This window comes from Galleria mellonella, unplaced genomic scaffold (assembly GCF_026898425.1).
Source record: "Galleria mellonella isolate WM207_F2 unplaced genomic scaffold, CSIRO_AGI_GalMel_v1 utg643, whole genome shotgun sequence".
Lineage (NCBI taxonomy): Eukaryota > Metazoa > Arthropoda > Insecta > Lepidoptera > Pyralidae > Galleria > Galleria mellonella.
The window spans coordinates 720679-733133 of NW_026442135.1; the positions used below are offsets into that span (position 1 = coordinate 720679).

Consider the following 12455-nt stretch of genomic DNA (forward strand, 5'->3'; position numbering starts at 1 on the left):
AAAAACAACAAGAGGGCTTACTTTGATCTCCTAGAAGGTTATTGACGCCTAGTACTTTAGTACTGTAGCCTAGAAATTTATAATAGAGTCAAAAACAACAAGAGGGTTTAATTTGAACTCCTAGAAGGTTATTGACGCCTAGTACTTTAACACTGTAGCCTAGTAGAGTCATACATATTAAATTCAGTTTACTAATATAAATTGTAAATATGTCTGTATATGAGAGTTCTTAATAACTAATAGAGGTCAAAACAATGAAGAGAAATTTTTAGAAATTTTATCTATCTGTCTGTATGTTTATTCCGGTATTACGCAAAAACTACTTGCATCAAATTGGACATGCTTTTTACAGTTTACAGTTGTCTTCCTGAAAGAAATTAAAATCTGGTATATGTTCCAGCTTGATACGCCATTTAAAAATCATTAGTATTCCTACTTCTGGAATCCACACCTACTGTTACAACCTTAGCATGTAGATATGTTATTGCTGAATAGCAATATCATTTATTTCCATTTAAATCAGCAGTATTATGCCTATATAAACTCATACAAACTCAATCAGCCAGTCGTAATTTAGCTAGCTAAATTACTGCCCCCAGCTACAGATCTGGTTTCTGCCCGCCGGTCTGGCCAGTAAAATTAACTAGTTGGATTTATCATCCAGGCTCAATTAAACCCTGAACCATAGGTCTTTCATGTCGCGAGTCAAGTGGACCTTCAAATTAATTAAAAGTACACTGTTAACTGTGTTTTTTTTATACCACTGAGGTGGCAAAACAAGCATACGGCCCACCTGATTGTAAACGGTTACCGTAATCTATGAATGCCTGCAATACCAGTGGTATTACGTGCGCGTTGCCGACCCTGAGAAACCTCTTTACCCCCCTTTTGAAAAACCCTATGCTCTGAGTCTTCGTGGGAGAAAACATCTCTGAAACCGTGTTGTACGCGACCATTTAGGCTGTAGGGTATGAGAGTGAAGTCCCTGTAGATAGCGAGCCGTACGATGGTAGAAAGTGGCCGTGGGCATCATATTGAGCAATTTCTTTTGTAAAAATATTAAATAAATAACTTCGATGTGTGGCATATAGTTTTTTTTTTTTTTTTTATATATATAAACAAGTGCAAACGGCCGGTTAGAATATGAAGCCACACGCACACACACGACGGACATTTTGTCCGCGGACTAAATTTCCCTTTGTTTAAACTGCATGAATTGTACAATGCGTTGTAGCATGCGATTTTAAGTTTTATTATAAGCGGATTAAAATTTACATTGTACGCTGTCTCTCGTCGAACCTAATAACGAATGAATACGAAGAAACAAAAGGGAATATTGTCTATAGACAAAATATATGCGCAAGCCAATATGAATAATTTCTTTTAGGTATTACGCTTTCCCTTAGAACTTGTAACTAGAATGTAGTATATAATTATATATATATATAATTATATATTATATATTGCGTTGAGTAATTTCGTATTTTAATTACTAGATTACCGTATTGATTCTATATTAGGAATTATCATCATCATCATGTCAGCCTTTAACTGTCCACTGTTGGACATAAGCCTCCCCCTTGGGGGGTTTTGCTTGTACTTGCCACGCTTGGCAAGCGGATTGGCAACTGCTATCATGCTTTAAATATGTTTTATGAGGGACGCTGCTGCCCATGCCTCGTCGTAATATTCGTAATATCAGGTATTAATAGAATATATAAATAGATAGATATTATTTATTGTTTCCTCTAAAAGATTACAATAGTAAACTTATTATAAATACAAACAATTCAAAAAAATCACACTGAGAAGACAATAGTCGTTATTATTGCTAAAAGCGATATCTTCCAGCCTTTGGGTGAAAAGGAGTAATTATAAACAGTTTCAGAGAAAGCAGCAAATTCTGTTCGTTTTTTAAATATTTTTTTCACGTATTTTTTTTTTATAGGACGAACGCGATGTGAGTGTCTTGGATACAAATCCAGAAGCAAAGGCCATCTTGGATATGGCTGGCCGCACCCGTCACAGCGAAGGAATCCGTGAACCGCCGCCATTATAATGAACACACGGCTGTATGTAGGTAGTTTCTTTGCTTCACTCCACTTGACCATAAACAAAGTCATTAAAAGTACATAATTGATTAGATAAATAATGTTGACTAAATTGATGTATGATAGTAAGAGCTTTGTCAACTGTGGCTGATAAATTGAATGATTACAATAAATGGTTTGAGCTGGCAAAAAAAAACTATAGGTAAGTGAATACATTTTTCCCGCCATTTTATAGTTGCACCGTTCCATAGACAATCAGACAATGAATTGTACTTTTAAGAGTCTTAAAGAGGTATAAAGTAAGATATATTCATACATGGGTTCCATATCAAATATGTATGAATACACATTGGTATATTACTCTATTTTAATTATATCTTTTCTGAAACCATTTTATTGGTATCATAAAAAAATGAGATTCATAATTATAAAATAGTATGTTTTTTTAGCAAATTAATTATACAATCAGTCATTAATAGTATTACATTTGGTCTTAATGAAACCATAAATGAGTAACTTGTAGCTGTATGTAATTATTTCTTTGCATTTCTAACTTTTTTTATATAAAATGTAATATGTTTGTACAGCAATAAATGAAGACATGAATGTATGAAGGTGATATATCGAATTTCAGATTTTTCGTTAAATACATATTCTTTATTGTTTCCTCCATAAAATTACAATAGTAAACTTATTATAAATACAAACAATTACAAAAAAATATTACACTAAGAAAACAATGGACGGCCTTATCGCTAAGTGCGATCTCTTCCAGGCTACCTTTGTATGGAGAAGAGTAATTATAAACAGATTTTATTCTCTGGATGGAGGTGTTATGTGTATATCAATACATATAATAAAATAGTAATTGGTCGGTGTCTGTACATGGATGATATATAAGAAAAACTATTATAGTATATAGGGAGCTACAATAACGCAATAGAACCGAAAACAATTGTTTTTAGTATTTTTGTCTGTTTGTACATTTGTGCACGCTATTCTCAGAAACGGCTTAGCCGATTTTTAATACAGTTTTCACTAATGCGTTGCGGTTTGTTCCACTTAACATTTAGTGTTTGTTTTATTTCAATCGGTTCATAAATAAAAAAGTTATATCAATCTAAACAATCACATATAAAATGCTATAAAATAACCGATTGAATTGGTTGAAACTTTTTATATTGTATGTATTTTCGAAAATTCTGTATCTAGCCATAATTTGTAGTAATCTTGTGTAAGTATAAGTCATGTTAGTGTGTACATAGCACCTCCAAACGTCTACGCCCATTCATACTATAGAATAGCGAAAAGCGAAAACCGATACGACATCATAACCTCCAAGAAAAGAGCATATTCCTTTTTAAAAGGCCGTCAGCACACCTGCAATGCCGTTGGTGTTGTGGGTGATCATGGGCGGCGGTAGTCACTTACCATCAGGTGAGCCGCATGCTCGTTTGCCCCTGTGTTGTAAAAAAATCCCAAAATACCATATACCGCCTTCATCTATTCATAACTTCAAATTTATGCATAGAAAGTTACGGGATGGTGCCTTTTATGATATTTATTGAATTATTAGTAAAAATTTTAGTATAAATTAATTGTTGCCATCCTAAAATATCCGTTCGCTTTTTCTTACTTATTAGTATTTATACAAAACTGTCATATAATTAAATAGTTTTTATATTGAAAAAAAAAATATCTTTGACACAAACTCTAAACGATCTTAGTATGTTTTTGTCCAATTTGTAAAAATATATGACCAATTATACAATTTACTTTTTAATTTTGTTAGTTATTTATTGAAGGACTATTCAAAAATGTTTATTTTTACTATAATAAAAATTACTTTTTTCATTATTTGTTACATATTTCAATAAAAAAAAAGAAGCAAAGATCGTTTACGAATTGTGCCATATATATATATATATATATATATATATGTATGTATGTATAATATTTGTACTCAAGAATTAAAATTTTTGTATTTCACATAATTAAGTATATATCGTGTTACAATTTTGTACTGCATAAAAATCGCTGTTTAAAAATAAACTTTTTACTATTTCAATTTATTAGAGTTACGGTTTATACAGTTAACATAACTTGTATAATATATAAAATATAAGGTTTTTATATTATTACATGGTCAATATATAAAATTAATATTTAAAGCTTGTGTTCACAACTACCAAATTAGTAGAAATGGTAGATTACGTTAACTATACTGGAAAATGTTTGAGTTGTTCCTTAGCTGGTCTGGGTGAAAACCAAGTGCAACAGTGGTGATGAATGATTCAGATGATGAATTTAATGACTATTTCAGCACAATGCGCTATGTTTAGAAATTTTTTAGACTTTCACCAGTCAAATTACATATTATGCAATGTATAAGGTAAAAAATAAGTCTATGGCATCCTTTAAAGGGAATATTCTACCAGTTTGTATTTAGAAACTTGTTTTATCTTAATTAACCACCACAACACTATACTTATAACAGTTCATCTAACTGTCAAGTTAGTATGGGAAATTTAACACTTTGTTGTTTTTCGACCCGTGTCGGTGATAAACCACTCTTTTCAAAGGTTGCTAGTGATTTTAATTTCACCCAATACATTTTATATTGTATAATGCTAAAGTTAGTGAAATTTTTGACTATTTTATATTAATGTTCGCTTTGTATTCGATACAAAACTACGTCAAGTAACTAGTCATTGCAGTAATGTTTAAAAATCACAGATTATAAATTGAAATAGATAATGCATGCACTTTTTGTATTATATCTTTTTACTAAATTAGGCTTATCACTAAGTATAACCGCTGATCACTTTCTCTGTCACTGCATTAAGAAGCGTGGAACAGATCTCTTTCAGAGATAAACCCACCCTTCCTAATAAGTTTACACCAGTGAGGAATGATAAATGAGAATGAAGTCAGGCCAGTCGACTCATCGTCACAAATTAACCTCCTGGTTAATTCATGGTCAAGGTGATGGTTTTCAGGGGAGACTGAGGAGATCATCTGACAAGATATTTTGTTAGCTATGTGTCTGATGATCCCCATTTACTAACAATCCCTTCTCCCCTGGGTAAAGAGTTTAGTACAGGTCTCTTTATTTAGAGTTCTCTTTAGTAATTTCTTACGATATCCTAGGGATATGAAGTGGTGACACGCCATATTCTTACTCGATTACTTGCATATAGATCCGGCTTGAAGGATCAAAAAAAAATTCATTCATGATTAAATTTTTTTTTAATTCTCTGGTTAAATTCAATCCGAAATAATCCTGATACATGATGATGACAACAAAACAAATATTATTTTTAAAAGGGTTTACTGTGAGAGGGAGTTTCAAAAGTAAGTTTTGTATCACTTGCCTCAAGTTTAATATTGATACGCTTAGTTTTCACAAAAAAGTGCTTGCGTTGTCTATCTGTGCGTACGTCTGTGTTAAAAATCAATTAATGTATACACGAGGTGTAATAGAAGTGCAACAATCCGAAATCCGATGATAGTATTCAAAGAACTTGAAACTTTTCCCGCGAAACGTCGAAATGTGAAAATAAGGACCTTCGGTTAGGGGCAGCCGTTCATTAGAGTAGGGTCGTAGGGCTCATCTATAATGGAAAGGGGGGGGGGGGGGGGAGTTTTGAAACGGTTATTTCACTTAAATAAGCAAATTAAACTAAATGTATCTTAAATAATATTAAGTGGTTTTTTGACAAAAAAAACAGGTCATTGTGTATTTATGATTATTGTCCGGGGGGGGGGGGGGGGGGGGGGGGAGGACTGGTCCTTTAAAAAGGCTCATATGTGCTCTTATCTTTGCCCACAGCTAATATCTCCGCTCGATCCTGAAGTGGGCATAACTCACTCTCCTCCCCATAGTAATTGGTTAATTTAGCTGTTAAGGCACTAAGAGGTAATAAATAAACTTGTTTTCACATTTATTAAATTAGTAAGAATTATACTCGTGTATATATATATATATATATATTATATAATTTAGTGAATACTATCCCTGGCTTTCGGATTGTTTTCCTTTTTAGAAGTAGTATAAAAATAGTGCAATATTTATTCATCTCCTTCAAATATGTAATATTAGTATAATTTTAGTATTATGCAGCATTTATTGTTTTCGTATTGTGTTCTTGTTAATAATACGTACATAAGTTGATGACAATATGGAGCTAGTTAGGCAGAAAACAGCTAGAGGGAAACTTTGTACAAAAGTCGTTTGCTTGAGCACCTACGTTCTATTCGTGTTTCTATCACGAAGCAGTTGTGTTTGCATGGCTGTGTTTCGGTTTGAAGGGTGGGATATGGCAGTGAAATTACAAGGTACAGAGACATAGCAAGGTAGTGTTCAGCAATGGCAATATATGAGCGGTAGCCTGGGCATAATAGTATATTCTGTAATGTCCATGGTGCAGATCATGTCTATAGATAACGGTTACCCTAGTGGCATGGGTAACTTAATTATTTTTTCTGCGTCAACTTGGTAACTCAGGCGCACCTTACTACGCTGGATCAATGTGTTAACTCAGAATTATGTCTAAAGGCACAGGATAACTTGTATCTCGTATAGCTATACTGTATTTTGTCATGTCATGACCAGAGGGAGACTTTGTACAAAAGTCGATTGCTTGGGTACCTCTGTCCCATTCGTGTTTCTACCGTGAAGCAGTTGTGTTTGCATGGCTGTATTTTGGTTTGAAGGGTGGGATATGGCGTGAATTTACTGGGTACATAGGAATAACACCTGAATTCTCAGGAATGGCAACGCATGGGGTGTATCATGGGCAAAACAGTATACTCTGTTATGTCCATAGTACTGCTCATGTCTATAGGCGACGGTTACCACTTTCCTACAGGTGGGCCGTCAGCTTGTTTGCCAATCTAAGTAGTATAAAAAAAAAATGTGCCAAAAAATATTACGAAAAAAAAATGACTTTCCTCTATGACTGACTCTATATTTTATTGCATTTATTTACATTTTACAAATATTTCTCCACGCCCAAAGCCTATTTTATCTTTCTCAAACAATATCCCGGTACTGCGCTGTGCGCTAACACATTTTGTAAAAGAGAGTTGTTGTAATTGCGCGGCGTAGCGTTGTATTATCCATGGCTAGTTACCACTAGGGAGGGAGAGGAGGCGATTGTTAATAATGAGATCTAACTGCGCCATTGCCAGTAATGGGTGATAATGAAATGGTAACCCCACCCGCGCTATCCCTTCCCCCCATTGCTAGTAATACATCCTATTAGGTCGACCTTCACGCGGCTCCTCCTAGAAACCATCGTTATTAATTCTAGTGGAATTCATCACGATGGGCTAACTGACCTGCTTTCATCGTCACCTATCATTCCTCACTGGTGCCCCGCCAGCGTATACCGATACCGCAGGCGGGATTACCATTCCATTATTATCCATTGAAATGGTTACCACTAGACATGGGTAAAATCTGTAACCCTCCAATATATCTTAATATTGGGTTTCTCTGAACATTCATGGCGAAAAAAGGTCACCACCCATCTCGATATCGCCCATACCAGTCGGATATCTGTATTAAATACAATCCGCTGCTTCATTCCATATATTATATATAGATATTGGTGTATCCCCAGTTACCATTTCCCATCAGATGGACCGTCAGCTTGTTTGCCATTCCGAGTGTAATAAAATTTTTCATTTATTAACATCATAGGTAATATAATAATAATAATAATAATAAATCTCTTTATTTTCAGGTATATACCCATAGTTAACATTTTTATATTATTAATTAAATAAATTGTTATTATTATTTTTAAAATATACATCAATTATAAAATACCAATTTAAATTATTTCGTTATAAAATCTCTTGTCGTCAGGTATGCTGTGAGAAATACAGTCTTTACAATATTATTACTTGTTGTCATTAATCTGTCATGAAATTTTGCCTTATAATTACGTAAAATAGCAAAAAAATCATTAACCCTGTTCTCTGCAAACATGCCAGACGCACTACACCGCCATGGCAAGTTGAGCATCGCTCGGAATGCGTTATTGTATTGCACACGCAGTGTGTTATAAGCCCTTTTCGTATAACTATACCATAACTGGCTGGTGTAGAAAGCCTGACAATAAGACTTAAACAATGTCAATTTGACTAGCTTCGAACAGTGGTTAAATCGTCTAGCCAGCATATTGCTTCTACATGCAATGTTACGCCTTTGTCTCTCCAGATCGCTATCATCTTTCAGATCTTCTGTCAACATATGTCCAAGATATTTAAATTTATTAACTATTTTTAAAGTATTCCCACATAAATTAATTTTTGGCAAAATTTCAGGTCCCTTTCCATATTTAAAAATAATAATTTCCGATTTATTGACATTATATGTTAAATGATGTATCTTTGCATATTGTTCACATATTTCAATTAGTTTTCTAAGACCATTGGCTGACGGACTCAGCAAGACCATGTCGTCCGCATAACTGATATTATTTAGGCTTACACCACCGATATGGCAGCCAACTCTAGTCCCACCGAGTCGGCCAATCAAATCATTGATATATAAATTAAACAGAACAGGTGAGGTCAGCCCACCTTGTCTAACTCCACATGTAAGTTTGTAGCTCTCCGACAACACGTTACCCCATCTAATTTGATTTAACTGGTTTTCGTACCAAAATTCCAGTATATTTGTAATATTAGGTGGAACCCTTGTCTCACGCAATTTATTCTCAGTAGTCTGTATGTCAAATCTAGAAACGTAAATGTAGGATAACTTTGGTACAATTTTAATTATATCAGATGTTAATAGACGTTTTCCCTGTTTGTTGTTGTTTCTTTGTATATTTTTGTGAAATTTCTTTCTTTTATTTACAATAGTCGTAAAGCTGTTATCAACACTGGAGTTTTCAGAAGTTTTACTATTATTAAACTTATTTTGCACTGGGCTACTCGACGCGCTCGCGGCAGCATACGTCAACAATTGTTCTTGTTCAATCCTATTCCTATTCACTGAAAGCCGCGAAACTGTTAGCGGGCGTTCTGCCCTTTTTATTGGCAGCGCGACGGTAGAGGTCGCGGAAGGTTGCGGAGAATGAGTCAACTTATTATAAGTACACGGTTGTCGGTTGCTATCATAAACTCGCTTACCCTCACCTTGCTTCTCCAATTGATTTTTCATACACTCTTCTTGGTTATTTTTGGTTTGCGATGATGTTAATTGTTCCAACTTTTCTTGTATATTTACTAGATCAGAAGATGTCACATAATCGTTTCGAATGCGATGAATATCTTGTTTTAGTACTAAGATATCTTTTAAAAGCGTAGTGACGTCCACGTAATCAAAGGTTACTGGCGGTAGTTTGTATAAATCCTTAGCTACAAAAATGGGCAGCGTTTTGCCTTCACTTTCCTTAAGAATTTTTATTATATCTTGCAGTAAGCGCTTAGATTTGCCCTCGCCTTTCCTCGAAGAGCGCAGAATATTATTTGTTGCTTCACCAATAATATTTCTAGCCGTTTCAATTGCACTTTCAGAAAAGTTTGAATCACATATTTGCACTAAACTTATTTCATCCATGATATCAACTTTACATTGAAGGAAGCACAACAATTCATTAATGACCATTCCATTATTTTGACTTGTCATGATCGAATAATGCACTTGCACAATTTCTACATCAGAGAGGCAATGAAAGTCGACCGAACTGAACGAGCAGCGACCTCTGACTGGCCCTCTGATATGGCCGTTCTGCATAACTAGCTCAATATGTCATTCTAAACGAAATGCGCTTTATAACAGCGTTTTAATTTTGTTTTAGTTACATCCATCCCCGTTGTATTGGATCTTGTTTAAAAAAGTATATAAAAACTATTTGGGTGAACGCTTTTGTGGGAGGTAATGAATATTTTGTATTTATTTTCTCGTCTCTACAATTATGCATTAGCATGCAATAGCTTTAACTCTAACAGTCCACTGTCTATCTCTAAAATTAAATATTTATTTTGATGGTATTTATTTATTTTATTTGGGATAACAACAGCTTTTTACAAAATTGAATAAATATTACATTACATTTACTACATGCTAGCCAATTATAGTTGTCCACAGCGCAAAACATAAGCATCCGTTAAGCAAATAAAACCATATTCTGTAACAATATTAGTATGGTGCATACGCTACAATGCTCGCACTGTAGGTATACTGTGCGAACACTACAGCCGATGGTCCCACAAACCATCCCGAGACCAATACGTCACACTTGCGCTAACTTCATGCGGTTGCGCCGCTAGGTAGTGTTGTGGTAAGTATGGGTCTGTCGTAATTTACACGTATAATGAAATCTATTCCATGGATCAGTATTAAATTTATAATAGATCTGAGGCGAAATCGCGTTAAAATTAGTTCTTAATGAAAGGAAATATGAAATTTTTGCTTAACTATCAAATAAATGTTTTAATTTTAGAGTTAGATTTATATAGGTAATACTTCTGAAATTATAATTCTGAATTAATAATTCTGAAAGTGAGTGAGCACCTTTTTAAATGTTGGTGATTCATGTTTGGTAATATTTAATGAAATTAATGATTGATTCTCAAAATGGGTTGTAAACGAAATAAGATCAATAATCTCTGTTTTAAAGAATAATACCTTTTAGAATCAATTCCAATTAATTTTATCGTCATACCAGCCGCCTGTCCACTACTGGCTACATAGGCTTCTTCTTTGGGGGTTTTTCCAGTAGTTGCCACGCTTGGCAGGTAGATTGGCAACTGCAGTTAGGCTTTCGTGATGTTTTAAAAGTGACTTTGCTGTCCATCACTCTACTATTAAATTCCCTTAGTCGCCTCTTACGACACGCACGAGAAAGAAAGTGGTGGTCCATTCTATGCCGGGACCACACGGCAATTAATTTAATAATTAACATATATTTGTGAATTTATTATAAGCTGTAATTGCATGTGCTTATGAGATTGACCGTCAAACAAAACATATGCAACGATTCGGGTAACATATTATGCTAATCTCTAAGTTTGTCGTTTTATACCACATAGCTATAGTGTGTTCTACAAAAGTATAACATATGTTATACTTTTTCTAGGGGGGCAACTAGTCAGACATATTTTGTTTTTTAAATCTAATAAACTACGTATACACGGGTATAAATACAAATAATACGCAATTACGCAATATGATTTGCTCTGTAGTAATTTTACATAAAAACAAATCGAATGCGTAAGTTGCATTATCTATGGTTTATCATTTATGTCTGCGACTGAAGGACTTGTATCCTTGGTCATGAATAAATTAAAAAAAAAAATATCTATGGTTTTGTTTCCCGCCAACTAAATATTATTTTTTAATATATTATATCTGCATAGATAAATTGCACGCACATAAAAGTTTTAATTAGCGGACGGTTAGAAATAAACTTTACGGCTATAATCGTAAGGTTTCGTTTGTCCAGTTTTTACAAAAATCATAATTCTGTAGCTCGATATAAATACATTAATCATGTTAAACAAGTGCCAATGAATAGAAAGCCATATTATTTATAACATAAAGTATATATTTGTCTACTTCAAAGCACAATCTTTGTGACATTCCTACCTCATTACTAAAAAATTCAGCACTATAGTTTTTTTTTTTTCAAGATTATGGTCACATTTAAAGCCATCCAATCTCCCTTGTGGCCAATTTTCACTTCAAATTAAACAAGAAAATGTAAAATAAGCTTTCCATGTATGTCACACTTATGTCAAATTACTACACTATTTCAAATACGACAAAAATATTTTGATGTTTAAAATTGAACCCTAATTTAAACTTTATTAAGTTAAATTTCTCTGTTTATCAAATGGAATTTTGTATTTGAAATAGAGTAACAACACAACATATATTTAAGAGATCGTGTTTAAGACCAAGAAAGTCGATATTACCTGTTTATTAAAATTTAAATATAATTTAAATAAATTTTTTTTTCGTTTATAAAAATAATTGTAATTTTTGGTAGAAATTAAACAAGGTGGATCAGAGAGACACCAGTTAAGTCTCACTGTCACAGTCACCCTCATGTCGACCGTCAGTTACCATATTCCATCAGCTTATTTACCATTCCAAAATATTTAAGTTTGAACAGGTAATACTGATAAATCCTCTTAAATAAACTTATCGTTACTTACCTACCCTTTTTTGTTAGTGTCCAAAGATATTTATTAACGTGAATTATGAGATACGGTGAACGCTTATTTTTATGTGTACTAGAACAAGGAAATGTGAGTGGGTTGTATCTAATTGTATTTAATTGTTTAATTTATTGTGATAATAAATTATTTGAAATTTATTTATTTTTATTTATTGTACACATGAGGGAGGGGGAATATCATGGGCGAAACAGTATACTC

At 33.6% G+C, this 12455-nt stretch overlaps 1 protein-coding gene across 3 annotated transcripts in view; it reads left to right on the forward strand.

Annotated features, from left to right (window-relative positions):
• Window positions 1–12394, forward strand: part of LOC113511209 (MTOR-associated protein MEAK7) — a 39025-nt gene extending 26631 nt beyond the window's left edge. The window contains exons 10-11 of one of the 3 annotated variants that reach the window (XM_052900309.1): window positions 1949–2076; window positions 5884–12394. In XM_052900309.1, the coding sequence (XP_052756269.1) occupies window positions 1949–2059 (111 nt within the window). In that variant the 3' untranslated portion in view covers window positions 2060–2076; window positions 5884–12394. Of the gene's footprint in view, window positions 1–1948; window positions 5676–5883 lie in introns of those variants that run through there. The other 2 variants (XM_052900310.1, XM_052900308.1) reach the window with 2 other exon arrangements.
• Window positions 12395–12455: the final 61 nt, after the last annotated feature.